The sequence below is a fragment of the Vipera berus genome (assembly GCF_964194415.1).
Source record: "Vipera berus genome assembly, chromosome: 5".
Classification (NCBI taxonomy): domain Eukaryota; kingdom Metazoa; phylum Chordata; class Lepidosauria; order Squamata; family Viperidae; genus Vipera; species Vipera berus.
In genome coordinates, this window is record NC_138207.1 from 101,882,028 (window position 1) to 101,900,691 (window position 18,664).

Consider the following 18,664-nt stretch of genomic DNA (forward strand, 5'->3'; position numbering starts at 1 on the left):
TCCCCCCCCCCATAACTTGTTGACTGAATGCGCCTGTTGTGCAATTATTTGATTGGAAGATTCCATTATGAAAATCCGTGAGCAATACAATGCTAATAAAGCCACTCTCAACCCAGGGTCTTCCACTGTGGGGGAATTAGGATCCCTAAACATCTGGAGGACACCAGAGTGGGAGGCTTGTCGTTAACGATTCATAATTCCAGAATAATATTCTTTCTATAAAAATAGGACATTTCCACATTATTTCCCCCAAAATAGATAAAGTTTAGTTTATTAAGAGCTGGTGTCAATGCTAAACAAAATACATGTCTTCCAGAAAAGAAACATTTTAGCAAACTCTTCTTTGTCTTCTTCTTTGATTTACTAAAATACAAGTGGACTTGTTTAAAATACAGTATTTCTCTCTCTCTTAATTACATTTTTGCTTCAATTTGTGACCATCATTCTCCATATATATAGGTGTGTGTATGTACGTATGTATGTACGTTTGTGTATACACACACACACACACAATTTATGGAGTCCGGCCACAATTTTCAGCTGTTCTGTTTAAAGGAAAATACTTGAGAATGAATAAAGAAATATATTCCTCATATATCTTCTTTCTAATAAATAAAAATAATTTAAAATGCTAGAGACTATACATGACTTTTTTTTTATTATGTTCATATATAAATGAAAAGTTTCCAAAATACATGGAAGCAAATATTAAAGGCAGACAAACAAAGATCTGTCTACTGGACTTTCACTTTTCCCACCAAAGGTTCAGCATGAAAGAGGAATAAATGTTATATCACCGTTCATGAAGTCCGTCGGGTGCTTTTTATTCCTATTTTTTTAAAAAAAAACAAACCAACCACACACACATTGTCCTGTCCTTCTAGGAGTCAACATTCGTCCTCGACTTCTCTGATTGGTGGAATCAAGCTGCTTGTAGACTTATAGTGATTGATGTGATTTGCTACGTGGGTGGTCATGGGCTTGATTTGAATGTTTCTGGGATAGGCGTTATCCGATTCATCTGTAAACCATTTCTTTTCTGCTAAAGAGTAGAAATGTGGGAAGAGAGATAGAGGGAAAGGGAGAGAGAGAGAGAGAGAAAGAGAGAGGGAGGGAGAGAGAGAGAGGGGAAGAGGGAGAGATGGAGAGAAGGGAGACACAGAGAGAGAAAGAGAGAGAGGGAGGGAGCGAGGGAGAGAGAGAGAGAGAGAGAGAGAGAGAGAGAGAGAGAGAGAGAGAGAGAGAGAGAGAGAGAGAGAGAGAGAGAGAGAGAGAGAGAGAGAGAGAGAGAAAGAAAGAGAAGCTTAAATTAGTGCCAGGCCAAACGCAGTGGAGAATAGTGCTCTGTTGTGAGGTGTTTCAAAGCAATCGATAGGAAGCGACTTTGAGTAATGACTAGCGGGTGAAGGGCGATAGGTTTCATAAGGCTGAGAACGTGGATTAGAGATGAAAGGATGAAAAGCTGGCTAGCTTGAAGGCAAAGAGTTAAAAAGAGCTGGTAGGTGGTTGACTTAGTTACGGAAGGCCTGAAAATGGGAGCTTCGAACCTGGTTAGTAAACTGCTCATAGCTTGGCTTTGGTTGTGGCGAAGACTACCTGGTTGAGATTATCAGGACAGGAAGGCATTTTGCTGTGCTAAAATTTCCCTGAAAAAAAAAAGAAACGAGGTCTTTGGGAATTCCAATATTGCTGAATATTGTTAACCTTGTTTTCTTTTGCCCACTGGGGAGAATTCAGTGGTTTGAGATCCTTGAATGGCTGAAGCATATGGTTGCTGATACTGGCAACATTTGAAAATGGCCATTTGGTGACCAGAGTTATCTCATGCTCTCACCAAAAATACACAAACACAACATATGTGGAGTTTGGGGGAAATGGCCATAGAAGGCTAGGCCTCACTGCAATTATTATGTCAAGCAATAATATTAGATGTTAGCAGCGTTGAAATTACGCTTATTATTACTTTGTTATTTTCCATGTATACTGAGAGCTTATGCATTGGAGACAAATCCTTGTGTGTCCATCATACTTAGCCAATAATGTATTGTATTGTATTGTATTGTATTGTATTGTATTGTATTGTATTCTATTCTATTCTATTCTATTCTATTCTATTCTATTCTGTTCTGTTCTGTTCTGTAATTCTATTCTATTCTATTCTATTCTGTTCTGTTCTGTTCTGTTCTGTTCTATTCTATTCTATTCTGTTCTGTAATTCTATTCTATTCTATTCTATTCTATTCTATTCTATTCTATTCTATTCTAGTCTATTCTATTCTATTCTAGTCTATTCTAGTCTACTCTACTCTACTCTATATTCTAGTCTACTCTAGTCTACTCTGTTCTGTTGTTGTTCTGTTCTGTTTCATTTCATTCCCCATATACATATGCATATGGGTGTGTCTGTGTGCCTGTCTGTCTCTCTCTCTCTCTTTTCTCTCTCTCTGTATGCGTGTGTGTAGGAAATGCTCATCTACAGTACATGCCTTTTAATCAGAACGTTAATTCCAACACGCAGGATGAAGCAGACTTTCTGCTTAACTCATGGACAAGTGAGAGGAGCACCACAAGTAGGGTGGTTTCCCCATGCTTGGAAGCAAAACAAACAAAGAAAAAAAATCACTCGAAAGAGATAGAATGGGTAGGGGGGGGGAATTGAGCCCATTTTCACTGACTCAAATCAATGAAACAGGTATCCTTTGGAGAAAGGGTGAGTTGCGCCATTTCCCTTTGCTTTCAACATGTTGCCAGCATCACCAGAATTGCCGTGACTGGTGAACCTAGTTCTCCAGACTAGCCAAGTTGCCCACAAGGGGCCATTTCTCAGCCTCGGCCATTGTCTAAGCAATTCCTTAGGAAGGAACTCCTTTGCACAAGACACCGTGTGTGGATGGAATGGCCGGGATAGCAGCCAAACCCGTGATTTATTTGCCTGACATTCAAAGAAATCTTCCACATTGACTGACTTTGTAACCAGAACTGGCTGAGAACCTCTGCAAGGTTTTCATCCGGCTACGTAAGTGAGAAATGTAGAGGTTTTTCCTCCCCTGTGCATTTCGTTTTACAAGCCGTTCTATTTTGCTCGTGGACCTCTTTCTTTCTCGACGTTCCTTTCCACTGCAAAGGCAGGCGCTCCTAATTAACTTTGCTCTGATTGGAACAGATTGGCCGATAGGAATTCATCATGTGAAAACCCTGCACTGCAAAGCTAACGGATTAAGCGCCCTAAATTATTCTTCCTGACAAAATGATAAAGTTACAATCTGTCCTAAGATGATCTACAGCTCTGCGGATTCCGACAGCGTCTTTCTACATTCATTTCTCTCTCTCTCTCTCTCTCTCTCTCTCTCTCTCTCTCTCTGTCTTTTTTTTTTTAGTCAAGCAAGGGTTGTTTATTTTATTTTTATTTTTTACACCTATACAGCCATTTATCTTTTAAAGTCATCAGAACATGGAATAGTTAATGAGGCTTGGGCAGGAAGCGAGTGAACTTTTAGATGGAATCTGTTTCTGAAAAGTTGCAAGGGGGAAATTATGTATGTATGTATGTATGTATGTATGTATGTATGTATTCCAGGGAAACCTCACACTTCAGAAATAATTTCAGCTCCATTTAAAAAAAAAGCATTTAGTTCAAGTATGACGCACCAGCCATTATGCATTTGTGGAAACCAATTTTGCATGAGTTACGGTTAAGCTAACTTTCCCAAGATGGGTTTAAAATGTGACAGTTCCCTCATTTTACAAGCCTGGCATGTTCACACAAACACGTTTGAACGGCTTTGTGTTTAAAATGAAAGAAAGAAATGGAAACAAGTGTCCATGGAATCTCTGCTTCTTTTATCAAGGAGGAGTTTGCCAGAACTCTCGTCTTATCTGGACCGGGATGCCCTGTGCACGGTCACTCATGTGCTCGTGACCTCTCGCCTTGACTACTGTAATGCTCTCTACATGGGGCTTCCCTTGAAGACCACTCGGAGGCTCCAACTGGTACAGAATGCGGCCGCAAGAGTTGTCTTGGGAGTTTCCCGGTACTCCCATGTTACACCTTTGCTCCGCGAGCTGCATTGGTTACCAGTTGTCTTCCGGGTGAGGTTCAAGGTCTTGGTTATGATCTTTAAGTCCCTACATGGCATGGGTCCGGGTTACCTCGGGGACCACCTGCTGCCGGCGTCAACTCCCCTCCGCCCTGTGCGTTCCCACAGAGAGGGCCTCCTCAGGGTGCCTCCGGTCAGGGAATGCCGACTGGCGGCCCCCAGGGGGAGAGCCTTCTCTGTGGGTGCCCCGGCTTTGTGGAACCAACTGCCGGTGGAGCTCCGGATGGCATCAGACCTCCGAACTTTCCGTCGTGGCCTGAAGACCCATTTATTTGAATTAGCTGGTCTGGCCTGACGGGGGAGTTGGGTTTTAAATTATTGTTTTAGAATAGTATTATTGTTTAACTGGGCACTGATTTAATCTTTGTTTTAACTTTTGTATTGTATTGTATTGTTATTTATATGCCCTGTGAACCGCCCTGAGTCCCTAGGGAGAAGGGCGGTATACAAATTAAATAAAACGTAAACGTAAACGTAAACGTCTTACATGCTCCATTTTACGCAAAGGAAGGCTGGGATCAGATATCTGGGAACCGAGTGGGCAAGTGGTGAAAGTTTTACACTAATAGTGGGGTCACCCCAAGCTGCATCCTTTCCTAATCCTGAACACTACCTATCGGCCCAACCAACCCAGCTTAGTTTCATGGGGAAAAAAATATATAGGAGAAACGAGAACACACCACTTGGAGCTCCTCAATGAAAGATCAAATACTGTATAAATTGAATAAAGTCTGAAGAAGGGACTTATCTTGATCAGGCACATAGCAATAGTACGTAGACTTATATGCCGCTTCACCGTGCTTTACAGCCCCTCTCTAAGCGGTTTACAGAGTCAGCCTGTTGCCCCCCAACAATTTGGGTCCTCATTTTACTGACCTGGGAAGCATGGAAGGCTGAGTCAACCTTGAGCCGGTCAGGGTTGAACTGCCGGCAGTGGTCAGAATTAGCCTGCAATGTTGCATTCTAACCATTGCGCCACCACGGCTCTTTCCATGTCCCTATATTAAAAATGTCTGAAGCAGGAAGTAGATCTTCCTTTCCATAAGGTATCTTCAGGTTCTGGATTAAGGTCTTAAAATGAAGGCCAAAGTACAGAGACACTCGTTTGGGGGGTTCTTTGCTGCTACACCAGCCTCATTGGTATCAGAGCAGAGCAATTTTCCTGATCTTGTCAACCCTGTTCCGAAATCCTTTGGAAGAAGTCTTTCCTTGAGACTGAACTGAGTTTTGCTTGGAGCAAAAGCCTAAATAATCTAATTTTGTAATTCAACGGCTTAGGTTTTGTTTCGTTCCCAGTATATTGTCATTTTTTATGAATATGGTGTTAGGGTTTAATTTTAATTTGGTTACTACTACTACTATTGGTAAATGTCTATGGAGATTCTCAGTCATCCAGGTCATATTTGTCCCAGAGGTGTGTTTTTTTTTTCCACGAGGCAACTGGACTTCCTTGTTTTTCTTTGAAGATGTTTCGCTTCTCATCCAAGAAGCTTCTTCTGCTCTGACTGGATGGTGGGGAATGGAAGGATTTATACTCCTTGCAGACAGCTGGTCATTTGCATCCTTTTAGAGAGTCATGGAGGCCACTTGGGGATTTGTCTGTGTCCTCAGGGTCACTTGAGTGGTGCAAATGGTGTGGAGCCTTCTTGGAGCTGCTGGAAGAATTTGTGTTGTAGACTGGAGAGAGATGGTGTCGTATCCCTCACTCTCTGTTGAGAGAGAGCTGTTCAATTTTGACCTAGATGGCCTCTTTGACCCCTCTTCAAATCAGTGGTCCTCTCTGTCAAATGTGGACTTGGGGACTACTCTTAGTACTACTACTTATTTATTTATCTCATTTCATTTAACTTTCATTGTTTAACCTTATATAATTCTGCCTAGTGAGCTTAATAAATTATCGATTAACTGAATTCACGTATCCATCAGACAAGACTACTGTTGTTTCTCCTTTACTTTGTGGCAGGTAGACGCTACATCAAATTCCATATCCTTTCCTTCAGCCTATTAATTGGGCTTAGCATATTTACGAATACCTATTGATATACATTCAGCTTTAGATAGCAGTCATCTAAATCATGGGTCCCCAACCCCTGGTCCATGGACTGGTACCAGGCCACAGCATGCCAGCAACCAGTCCACACAAACAAGCAATGCCCCATCTGTGGGATGCAGGCAGCACACAAAACCACACACTCTCTAGTCCATGGAAAAACCTCTCTCCATGGAACCAGTCCCTGGTGCCCAAAAGGTTGGGGACCTCTGATCTGAGTAGTTGTCATTCTGTAAATCAGTGAATGGTTGCATGTTCTTGACTAACAAAATTGCTTTCTTCTCCGATTCATCACATTCTCTGATCTTCCATTATGTAGACTAGATCCAGCGGTCACATCTGAATTATTTAGAATAACAGAGTTGGAAGGGAATTTGTAGGTCACAACTTCTGATGGCAACTTCTGTTCCATTGGTTGATGTTCTCACTGTCAGGAAATTTCACTTTATTTCTAGGTTAAATCTCTCCTTGATCAGTTTCCATCCATTGCTTCTTGTCCTGCCTTCGGGTGCTTTGGAGAATAGCTTGACTCCCTCTTCTTTGTGGCAGCCCCTGAGATATTGGAAGGCTGCTATCATGTACGCCTAGTCCTTCTCTTCACTAGACTGGTTCTTGTTCCCGCCAAGGTTGTCCCCCTTAGTGGTGCTATTCTCCCAACCTCTTGAGCAGATTATTTCTTCATTGGAACCAGTGTTGACTTCCTAGGTGGAATCATATTACCAAGTTGGCTTTACAGGCATTGAAGATCAGTTAAAAGTTCTTGAAGTCAATGAGCGGAATCACATTCAATATTCACTATGCAATGACTCAACTTAACTCCAAACGTGTTTGGCTGTGTAGGAAATGAAGCTGAGCCCGAGGAAGGGGTCAAATGTGTCATCGTTTTTGAGTCACTTTGTGCCCACCGGAGACCTAAGTCCAGCCTATCTTGAATTCCACTGACTCTTATCTATTGCCTATTTGTTTTGATCATTAGTCCAGATTCTTGCAGAGAGTGTAAGCTTGCAATAAACCTTTATATTCATTTGAACTGCCGGCGCTTCTTGATTTTCCCATGCTTGACAAGTTGTGGTTCCTGTATGATGCATGTTACAATCATGCTGGCTGTTGCTCTTGGCCTCAGTGTCTGAACTTCTCTTCATGGATGACTAGCCTGCTACAATCTCCTTTAGGATGTGTTTTCCCTTCCTCTTTGACTGTCCAAAGTTCTCATCACGCAAAGGTATCAGTTGGGACTGAGTAGTTTAGGTGTTTTTACACTGAAAGCCAATGATGGAAACACTGTATATCAATGGTCATGAACTAAGGACTTGAATTTTGGATGTTTGGACTTCAAAGTGCTTCTTCAGAGACCCACTGTTAATTTTTGAGCAATAATACTTCAAAAGAACTCAAGAGAACTTAAAGCAGAACAACTTGGGGCATCATTCCCCAACACTTCATTTGATTTCTCAATTAATCCATTCTTTGGATTTCCATGATATCAATGAACAACAACTAAAAGAAACAGGCACAATGCATGTAACAACAACACCCCACTAACCAAGCTGAACAGTCCCAAGTTTTAGGATAACGGTCCAATGCTTTTTCTAGGGTCGTATGTGTCCTGGTTAAGTACGTTGTGTGAACACAGCATATCAGAGCATGCACAGTCTTACTGTGCAAGATAACCCAGGAGTAAACACAGTAAACAGTGGTCTATTGTAAATGGTGGTTTATCTTACACTATCTACAATACCATATACCAGGAACAATATACATACAGCAGGATCCAACAAACCACAGTTACAGCAGGAAACGGAAGAGGAAGGAACACATCAGCAGAGCCTTCCCTTTATACAAAGGCTCTTAAAGAGACACAGACCCTGCTGGGTGATTCCCATTATTACATCTTACATTACATAAGCTGGTTAGCTGTTAAATCAATACCTTGACAAGCAGCCACTATTATAGCTAAGAGGGAGTTTTAATGCATTCTCCTTGATCCTTCTCTGACAACCTATCAATAACAGACCATTACATTTACAGTACTTTGCTTCCTGTTCAGCTCTAGAAGGAGAATATTGCCTACCTGATAAGGTTGTTTCAAATATTACACAGGGCACAATTTATATAGTTATAAATGCTAAGTATAATTAAACAACACCATCAAAGCTGACACCATCCAAAGCACCGAACAACTCAAAGAAGTACTGCAACATTGGAATATGTCTGTTGGTTTGAGTTCCGACCTTGGCAATTTGGTTGCAAACATTTTGTCACCATTCGAGGGGACATCTCCAGTGCACTTTGAATTGTGCTCATCTGTTGGAGCACTGGCCTTTAAATACCTTTTACACAATGCAAATTAGTCTGGATGTTGTTTGTTTGGGTTTCGGACTGTTTGATTGGCTGGCTGTTGTTGCTGAGTCAAAGTCTTTGGTTTTTAAGTACCATCTTGCAGATTGGAATTAAAGTTGCTAGTTTGGATGTTTGTTTCTGAGTCATGGTTTTGGTTTTGGTTTTGGTTGGCTGTCTTGCTGTCATTGCCAACACGTGGTCTGGTTTCTTGTGAGTTGATGGGTTGTAATTTTTGTGGCTGCGTGGTGGGGTGCCTATTTGTTCGTTTTAAATGCTACTCTCAGGATCACGGTTGATGTAGTTCTTTCGTTGGTAGACTGGGTTGATGTCAGAGTGTCTGTTTATTGACTTGTTAGTAGAAAACCAGGCTTCAAATGTTTAAACACACTTCATATTGGAATGATATACTGGCCCACAGAATCACCAAGAGTCCGACATGGCTGAATGGATCTCATCATCATCATCATCATCATGTTGGAAGGGACCTTGAAGGTCATCTAGTCCAATCCCTTGTTCAGGCAGGAAACCCTATACCATTTCAGACAAATGGCTGTCCAGTCTCTTCTTAAACACGTCCAGTGTTGGAGCATTCACAACTTCTGGAGGCAGGTGGTTCCACCGATTATTTGTTCTAACTGTCAGAAAATTTCTCCTTAGTTCTAGGTTGCTTCTCCCCTTGATTAGTTTCCACTTCCCTCCATTGCTTCTTGTCCTGCCCTCAGGTGCTTTGGACAATAGCCTGACTCCCTCTTCTTTGTGGCAGCCCCTGAGATACTGGAACTCTGCTTATCATGTCACCCCTGGTCCTTCTCTTCACTAAACTAGACATGCCCAATTCCAGCAACTGTTCCATATATGTTTTAGCCTCCAGTCCCCCAATCATCTTTGTTGCTCTTCTCTGGACTCTTTCCAGAGTCTCAACATCTTTTTTACATCATGGTGACCAAAACCGGGTGCAGTATTCCAAGTGTGGCCTGACCAAGCCATTGCAAAATCATAATTAAAAATTCTTCATCTCTAGCTGAGCGGACAATTGAAGGCCCTTCTGTTATCTGGAAGTGGCACTTCAGACAAGAAACATTAACCATTAGAGTCCAAAGCCCTGGACTTTTCCCAACACCCAGTCCTCTCAAAATGTCAGGGGAAAGCTAGTTCCTTTTGAAAACTATGTTGAAGTGGCCCCAAGCTTTCCTTTGTCCTTTACCACTTACGCCAGGAAAGGTGATGGCCACATGACGACAACTTCCGGCTGAGCTCTCCTTTGAAGACACTTTCGGTGTCTTGAGGTGGGTCAAATCAGATCAGGCCTGCAAAGCTTCAGAAGCAGCTCATGCTACTACCTCAAAGCGGTGGAGAAGCCTTGAGACAGTTATATTCCATAGGTTTTCCTTCATCTCTTTCCTTTTGGGCAAGACAGCTGACCCAGCAATTAAGCATTGGGATGTTTTATGGGTGCACGAGAGACATGGGCCATACGATCCTTCACGCATGAGAGAGTACTGTGGGAAGAGTTTATAAATGTCTATAACTGTGTTAGAAACATTGTACAGGGACTCATACATTAACCAACCCATGTCTCCGACAGAGTTACTAATGAATGAAACCAAGTTGCAAAGAACAAAAAATGTTGCCCAGAGCCTTCGGGAAAGCCGTCAAGCGATAATAACAAAATCCTTTAAACTCACCGCAAGTATAAGAATGAATTCAACACTTACGTCCAATTGTAAACACACAAAACTCAATTAATGTAAACAGTGTAAACATAATTATAACGCTCACAGTTCAAACGAAGAGACTCAGTCGATTTTAATCAACCCCTTCTCCAGATCAACACATATGCATAACCGCACCCCTTCAAGTTTCACACACTAGAACCAGCGCATTCTCATACACACGTCCCTCTGATCCACACCAAGGGCCAGACCCCTTATAAAACAACTTCTCTGTACCCCATTTTCACTGTAGCTACCCACAAGGGGAAACTTCTGTTTTCGGGAATAAATCAAATCTCCTTTCCTCGCAGCTGTCTGGATTTCATGTTGATGTGTTCTTGCGCAACCTTGACTTGACTTGACTTGGAACCCCAAATTATTCTTGTACACCCAGAATATTACACCAGAAGGCTTGGGGGTAGGGGGCAATCAGCACTTACAATTGGAATTAGTCTGGCCTTCTATGCTAGAATTGTGTTTGCTTGATTGAGACCTAAAGGGCCCTGTTTAAACCTCTTTCCCATCAAGAATTTTGCTTCACAAAGGACAATTTTAGGCCCATCAGCCTTCCGAAATCATCAGATTAGCCGTGATCATCTCCATGTTGAGCACATTAGGGACTTTTTTTCCCCCCTGGCATCCTTTTTTGGTTCTCAAATGCAAATGATAAGTGCTTTCATACAAATGCCCGCTTCCTTAGTCGGCAGAAACAGAAATAAAGCATCAGCAGAAATATAAGTCAAGGGGCCAAACTGGAAGAAGACTAGCATAATTTCACATCAATTTCACCAACAGGAAAAGAAAGATGGCTGGCGGTGAATGTATGTGGGGTAGGAGAGGGGAAACAGACCGGACAAGATGAAATCACGGGAACACAATTATATCCATTATCTAAACAGCTAGTACAAAGAGACGTGCAGCTGGAAATGCAAGCGGATGGAGATGTTTAGAAACAAAAGGAATTATAGATATATATCGAGATATATATATAAAGAACTGTATAACAGCAGCAGGTAAGCAAATTTACTCTACGTCTAGAAAGGAGGCAGAAAGAATAAAAAGCAGCAACCAACTCAAGAACGAACAAGGAAACCCAACGAGAAGTAAACCCAAAAGAAATCAAAACGGAACCGAGGTTGGTAAGGTGGTCTTTAATGTGTCACAAGTTTTCACAAAGGACGAAGTCGGAGAAGGGAAAAAAAAACAACCCACAGCAGTTGACTAGCTCATGCAGAACCAGCGGTGACCATACCTTGGCCCAGCCTATTCATCCTTGTGGCACTTTAGAAAGAGAAGTATAAGCTACGTAAGTTTTCAAAGGCTTTTAAAACTGTCCCATGTCCCATCGAGCACTTTAACTGGCACATCCTTGGCAGTCTATGAGAAAATGCCTAATGGCAAGTGAGTCTGGGGTAGGACGAGCAGTTCTTTTGCAAAAAAAAAGGGGGGGGGCATTAATTTAACTTCCGTGATCAAAAATTGGCAGAAGAGGGTTTGCAACCCTGCTTTCCAGTTGGGGCTGGAAGATGTAGGCTTCCTTGAAGAGGAGGAAGAATAGGAACATGACACGATTTCCAGCAATCGTATCTCCCAAATTATCCAAAGAAGGAGGGTGTTTGTGCCTCGCTCTCATTGTTAATTAAACCGAAGGTGGTCAGTAAAAGTGCTTGGCTTTCGTTGTCAATTCACACAGCAAGCATTTATAATCAACATGCTTTTGGGAGAAGCGGAGGTGGGTGGGAAGGAAATGCCTACCTAGCAACTCTTCCTAGCCCCAGTACAATTTTCTAAAACAGAGGTCCCCAACCTTTTGGGCACCAAGGACCGGTTCTGTGGAGAGAGGTTTTTCTGCAGACCGGAGGGTGCGTGGTTTTTGTGTGCTGCCTGCATCCCGCGAATGGGGTTTTGGTTGTTTGTGCGGACCGGTTGCTGGCGTGCCGTGGCCCGGGGATTGGGGACCCCTGTTCTAAAACACAGAGCACATGCGAGGCAAAATACCATCTGTCTCTACAAAAAGAAAAAGAGGGGAGGGAAGGAATTGTACAATTGCAAGGGATTCGCTTTCTGCACTGAAGGAAAAATAAAACTAAGCGGTGCAGAACTTCAAAAGCGCAGTGAGGACAGCGTAGGAATTTAACGTCTTCTCTGCATCTTGAATTCGGAGTCCGTTCCTACAAGTCACCAATGACCGACTGCCGCAGAGTGAGCTTGGCCAACGTCTTTCCAAACGGCGTTGCTAAGTTGCAATGAATAAAATAAGAGTAACGAGGAACTATGTTTGGGACCGGTGAATTGTAAGAGTTTATGGTGTCTTCTGTTTTGAGAACAGGGTTTTCTCAAATTGCTTTGCTGAAATTGTCAGCAGACTGCAAGGAAGACTAAAGACTAAGACTGCCTCAAAAAAAAAGAGGAACATACCCCCATGGGCTGTGTTGATGTGGCTTGTCAATATGCATGTTGCAACAGGGAAGAATTATGCAGAGGTGTCGTTTGCATGTACACACGCCACCAATAATGCAGCCCGATTAACTGGCAAATAAGGAGCAATCTACGTAGCATCACAAGCCCCCAGAAGTAGGGGATCAGCTGAGGAGCAAGTGGACTGGCAGAAAGAATGCCAGGGTCCCTGTTAAGAAAAATCTGCTATGATTCTGATAGAAGAGAAGACTTGTAGCTCTGGGTTGGATTGTGGGGTTCCTGAACTTGATGGTTTTACTGAAGATGTTTCATGACCTAACTAGGTAACATCATCAATGTTAGAACGGTATGGGGTTTGTGGATCAGAGGAAGGAGGAGGAGGAGGAGGAGGAGGAGGAGGAGGAGGAGGAGGAGGAGGAGGAGGAGGAGGAGGAGGAGGACTTTAGGGACCTGGGTGCTCTCTGAACCTGGTAGTTTTCTTGCAGATGTCTCATGACCCAACTGAGTAACATCATCATGTCTGCACGAAAACAACCACACTACGATTACATATGGACCCCTATTGTTCTGGAAGCGAATGCTTTTTGAGTGATGGAGAGTAACAAATCTTCAGCGTGACTCCAAATATCAAGTATGCTCCTGTGTTTGGAAACACTCAATAAGGAGTGTTGAATTTAACACTCAGTTTAAACACCCGATAAGGCGGTGACATTTGGCAAAATCTATTAGACTGGTTGCCAGAGTAAAGACATATATAAGGCACCCTCTTTGGTGGGTTATCTTTTAAAATCAGCTGCTGCAGGTAATCCTCGACTTACGGTCCCAGGTCAGTCCAACATTTCTGTTGTTAAGGGAGACATTTTGGTTACGTGGTGTTTCGCTCCAATCGCTTGCCACAATGCTTCACTGAACCACGGCAATTGATCAGGTAGTAAAATGGGTGTTGAGGGAACCTGGTTTCCCCCCACTGATTTTGCTCGTCAGACGGTCATAAAAGGGGATCACATGAGCCCGGGACACAGCAACCGTCGTAAGTATGAACCAGTTGCCAAATGTCTGAATTTTGATCCCATTTTCACGGGGATGCTACAAAGGTCCTAACGCTCATAGGTCACTTTTTTTTCAGTGCTGTGGTATCTTGGAATGGTCATTAAATGAACGGTTGTAAGTCAAGGACTTCCTGTGTATTTCATGGTCAAACAGTCTTGCCAAGTCCATTGGCTAAGACCTGATCCCGCCTTTTCTTTGAAGCGTGGGCCTTTCTTGAGGTATTCACAGCGCTAAATTAAAACCTCCAAACAGGGAGGGGGGAAAAAAAGATTCCCCGTGGAACGAGACTTAAAATAAAGAAAAGCTTCTGCTCCATTTTGAATATTCTTCAGGTGCTTCTCTGCTATGCGAAGAAGCTTTTGCCTGGTTTATTCTGCACACCAGGTGGCAGGTGTGAAAAGTCAAAGCCTCAGGGAGGGATATTCTAATGGGTCGCATTCAATATTTATGAATCAGGTGTGCCGCGCTTCATCCCAGGTGTCAAAAAAGTGAGAGAAAATACAGCTATTCGCGTGGCAGGCTAGACAGAACTTAAGCTGCAAGTAGAAACTCTTATTTTTTTTTTAAATCTAAAAAAAGGTTAAATCACTACAACTGGAAAACGACATCCCTGATCATTTTTCGCAGAGCGCTATTCAAGGCACTGAGAATAAAGCTAACGTCGTTTCCGTGCAACAGCACGTGCGTAAGACTATGAAAAGAACAAAAAATGACAACAACAGTGTGCAAGGCACACGCTATCTGCAGTCTAGGAGACCGAATTTTTCCCATATTCTCTGGCAGGTGTTTCTCTGAGGCTTGGAAAAATTACTCCGTTGGGAGAACCGTGACTTCACACGTGTGATTTTGAAGTCTTTCTCCCCACCCCAACTTTTACCTTAGGTAAAGGTAAAGGTTCCCCCGCACATGCGTGCTAGTCGTTTCCAACTCTAGGGGCCGGTGCTCATCTCCGTTTCAAAGCCGAAGAGCCAGCGCTTGTCCGAGGACGTCTCCGTGGTCATGTGGCCGGCATGACTAGATGCCAAAGGCGCACGGAACGCTGTTACCTTCCCACCGGAGTGGTCCCTATTTTTCTACTTGCATTTTTTACGTGCTTTCGAACTGCTAGGTTGGCAGAAGCTGGGACGAGTAACAGGCGCTCACTCTGTTACGCGGCCCTCAGGATTCGACCCGCCAAACTGCCGACCTTCTGATCAACAAGCTCAGCGTGCTAACCCACTGAGCCACCGCGTCCCTTACCTTAGGTAAGTTTATTTCTGGAGTTGGCTTCCGAAACGAAATAAAAATGAAAACCCAGTTGTCTCACTAGAGTGGCGAACTGCCCGGCCCCTTAAGAGCAGTCTGAGCATGGAGTTGCCCACAGCATCAGAAATTAGCTTTGGTCCGTCTGCTCAGCTGCTGTTGTGCTTCAGGGTTTCGTGGTATCGAAATAAAAAGGACAGCCACGTGCGCGCTCTGCTACGTGTGCCAAATACGTGTATAAAATGACGGGGGGAGGGGAATCCATGGGGAAAGCAGAGGGGGAGAACAGGGGAAGCTCTTATTGGACACACCCATTAGGGAAGCATGAGTGGTGGATACAGCTTCACACACACACAGCGAGACTAGGTACACAAATCAAAGTCTGTCTTCTTGCACGTACTTCTGTTTTTCTCTGGAGTCTCTGCTCTTCGGGCGGTTCTGGCGATTCGCAGTGGCCGGCAGAGAATGGACCGAGGAGCTTTTTTTGCTGGACGCGTAAGAAGAGTGGGAAGAGTGAGAGAGGCTGGCCCGGGACTGGCCGGCGTTGTGATCGTACTGCATCAAGCAGAAGATCCAGTCGGTTGGCACCAGCTCGAATTCATAAGGTGGGTTCGCTATAACAAAACTGGAAAAGAAAGAACAACAACAACAGCGCAAGAAGTAAGGGAGGGAAAGCGACCAAGGAGAGAAGCAACCTGGAATTCAGGGGAAACTTCCCAACAGGGAGGACAATTCACCAGTGGAACCGCTGGCCACCAGAAGTTGAGGCTGCTCCAACACTGGAGGCTTTTAAGGAGAGGCTGGACAGCCACCGGTCTGGAATGCTATAGGTACTCCTGCTTGAGCAGGAGGGCTGGACTAGATGACCTCTAGGGTCCCTTCCAACTCTGTTATTCTGACATTCTGTTTTTCTCTTTGTTATTTTATTATTTTATTTTACTTCCCTTCCATTAGCTTTTTGGGTTCTGAGATGTTTCTTTCTTTCTTTTTTTCTTTCTTTTTTTCTTTCTTTTTTTCTTTCTTTCTTTCTTTCTTTCTTTCTTTCTTTCTTTCTTTCTTTCTTTCTTTTTTCTTTCTTTCTTTTTTCTTTCTTTCTTTTTCCTTCCTTCCTTCATTTCTTTCTCTCTCCTTCCTTTCTCTTTCCCACATCCATCCCTTTCTTTCTTCCTTTCTTCTTCCTTTCTCTCTCTTTCCTTCTTTCTTTCTCTTTCTTTCTTTTTTCTCTCTTTCCCTTTCTTTCTCTCTCTCCTTCCTTCCTTCCTCCATTTTTTTTCTTTCTTTCTTTCTTTCTTTCTTTCTTTCTTTCTCTCTTTCCTTCTTTCTTTCTCTTTCTTTTTTCTCTCTTTCCCTTTCTTTCTCTCTCTCCTTCCTTCCTCCATTTTTCTCTTTCTTTCTTTCTTTCTTTCTCTCTCTTTCCTTCTTTCTTTCTCTTTCTTTCTTTTTTCTCTCTTTCCCTTTCTTTCTCTCTCTCCTTCCTTCCTCCATTTTTTTCTTTCTTTCTTTCTTTCTTTCTTTCTTTCTCTTTCCTTCCTTCTTTCTCTTTCTTTTTTCTCTCTTTCCCTTTCTTTCTCTCTCTCCTTCCTTCCTCCATTTTTCTCTTTCTTTCTTTCTTTCTTTCTTTCTTTCTTTCTTTCTTTCTTTCTTTCCTTTCTTTCTCTTTCTTTCTTTTTTCTCTTTCCCTTTCTTTCTCTCTCTCCTTCCTTCCTCCATTTTTCTCTTTCTTTCTTTCTTTCTTTCTTTCTTTCTTTCTTTCTTTCCTTTCTTTCTCTTTCTTTCTTTTTTCTCTCTTTCCCTTTCTTTCTCTCTCTCCTTCCTTCCTCTTTTTTTTCTTTCTTTCTTTCTTTCTTTCTTTCTTTCTTTCTTTCTTTCTTTCTTTCTTTCTTTCTTTCTTTCTTTTTTCTCTCTTTCCCTTTCTTTCTCTCTCTCCTTCCTTCCTCTTTTTCTTTCTTTCTTTCTTTCTTTCTTTCTTTCTTTCTTTCTTTCTTTCTTTCTTTCTTTCTTTCTTTCTTTCTTTCTTTCCCTTTCTTTCTTTCTTCTCTTTTTCCTTCCTTCCTTCCTCCATTTCTTTCTTTCTCTCTCCTTCCTTTCTCTTTCCCACATCCATCCCTTTCTTTCTTCCTTTCTCTCTCTTTCTTTCTTTCTTTCTTTCTTTCTTTCTTTCTTTCTTTCTTTCTTTCTTTCTTTCTTTCTTTTTTCTTTCTTTCTTTTTTCTCTCTTTCCCTTTCTCTCTCTCTCTCTCCTTCCTTCCTCTATTTTTTCTTTCTTTCTTTCTTTCTTTCTTTCTTTCTTTCTTTCTTTCTTTCTTTCTTTCTTTCTTTCTTTCTCTCTCTCTCTCTCTCTCTCTCTTTCTTTCCATCTCACTTTTTTTTTTAAAAAAAGCAGTTGTCTATTTCTATTTATTTCTCTGCAGAAGCAACAAGCTATCCAGTGCTAACAGGGGTAAACCTACTGAACAACTGTTTTCCGGGTTTTTAAAAAAACCCAAAAACCGAATGAATGGTTGAAAACGTTTAAAATAACAAGGATGGGACAGAAACATACCGTTTTGTACATTGCCTAGGCGTGCTTGAGTTGAAATCTCTCAATCGGTATATTCCGAAGCAGAGCATATTGTACGTTTTCAAAGCTTTACAAAATAGATCTCCATAACAACCACCATCCTAGGAAACAATAAGCAAACAAACACATTACAGAAATGTATTTTTTTTAACCACTCTCCCCCCCCCCCACGCCTCACTTATTGCTATGACACTGAACACCAGGGAAATAATTTAAAGAAAGAAAATGGTGAGGAAATCTGTTGCAAGTCAGCGACAATTACTCGAGGAACTGCCTCATTTAAACGTTTAATCTTGAAACAGCTAATAAATATGTGCGCAAGCAGCCTAGCCACAATCAAAGAGCTGGAAAATGGAAAAATGCCAACTGAGTCTTCTTTGAAATGAAGTCCCAAGCTCGGGGTCCGCAGATCAGCTATTCCACCAATTAAGAACAACGTAGTCAGGGATGATTAAGAACACGTGACCTTTTTATTTTCTTGCTCTAGACTTGGAAAGAAGTTCATTTGTTTGTGTTGTCAATTTCCATGAAGGTAGTTTGGATCATAGCAAGGAGAAGATGCCATAGGTAAGGACTGTCCCAACTGGGAAGAGCGAGGAAGAGGAGGAGGAGAAGGAGGGAGGGAGGGAGGTGAAGAGAAAAAGAAGAGAAGAAGAAGGAGGAGGTGGGGGAGAGAAGAGGAGGAGGAGGAGGAGGAGGGAGAGGAGGAGGATTCCCGTATTTTGAATATGGGAATCAAATACTGTTCAGCATGCGAGATTCTCCTACATCTAATGAACGAAATGAACCCGTTGCTCCGGCCTAAGCCATCTTGAGCATAGCCTCAGCCCGATCTCCCGTGGCCTCTTTCCAAAGCTCGCGAGGACCTTACCCCGAGGTCTGCGAAAGGCCCATCCAGCAAGGCCAGCTGGGACACCCGGCACCGGTCCCTGTTGGTCAGCGTCTGCGGGGTGCTGTAGCCGCCCCGGAGGGCGTTTTCTTCGGCGATCAGGGACTCCAGTTCGGGCGTGGCCCCTCCCGTCACCAGGGTGCGTATCAGGGTGAGAATATTGTCGTTGAAGTACGTCTGCGGAGATGGGAAAAATAAAAGGCATCTCCTTAAGCAAAGAGAAGACCTTCTCTGCACTCAAGTGTAGCTGTCTCTTCAAATAATTTCCCTCTGAAAATGCACAGACAGGACACCCACCCACCCTGAA

General features: G+C 42.8%; 1 protein-coding gene and 1 long non-coding RNA gene across 4 annotated transcripts in view; both read right to left on the bottom strand.

Moving 5' to 3' along the window:
* Window positions 1-253: 253 nt before the first annotated feature.
* Window positions 254-18,664, bottom strand: part of LOC308669163 (calcium-activated potassium channel subunit alpha-1) — a 463,457-nt gene continuing 445,046 nt past the window's right edge. The window contains exons 25-29 of one of the 3 annotated variants that reach the window (XM_081329725.1): window positions 18,340-18,534; window positions 17,451-17,569; window positions 15,310-15,534; window positions 11,452-11,480; window positions 254-1,042 (exon numbers count right to left, since the gene is read on the bottom strand). In XM_081329725.1, the coding sequence (XP_081185851.1) occupies window positions 888-1,042; window positions 11,452-11,480; window positions 15,310-15,534; window positions 17,451-17,569; window positions 18,340-18,534 (723 nt within the window). In that variant the 3' untranslated portion in view covers window positions 254-887. The remainder of the gene's footprint in view (window positions 1,043-11,451; window positions 11,481-15,309; window positions 15,535-17,450; window positions 17,570-18,339; window positions 18,535-18,664) is intronic. The other 2 variants (XM_081329724.1, XM_081329723.1) reach the window with 2 other exon arrangements.
* On the bottom strand, window positions 3,389-4,699 carry LOC308668377. The gene is made up of 2 exons (XR_014026505.1): window positions 4,585-4,699; window positions 3,389-3,876 (listed from the first exon to the last, which is right to left on the bottom strand). It is a non-coding gene; the product is annotated as an uncharacterized lncRNA (long non-coding RNA).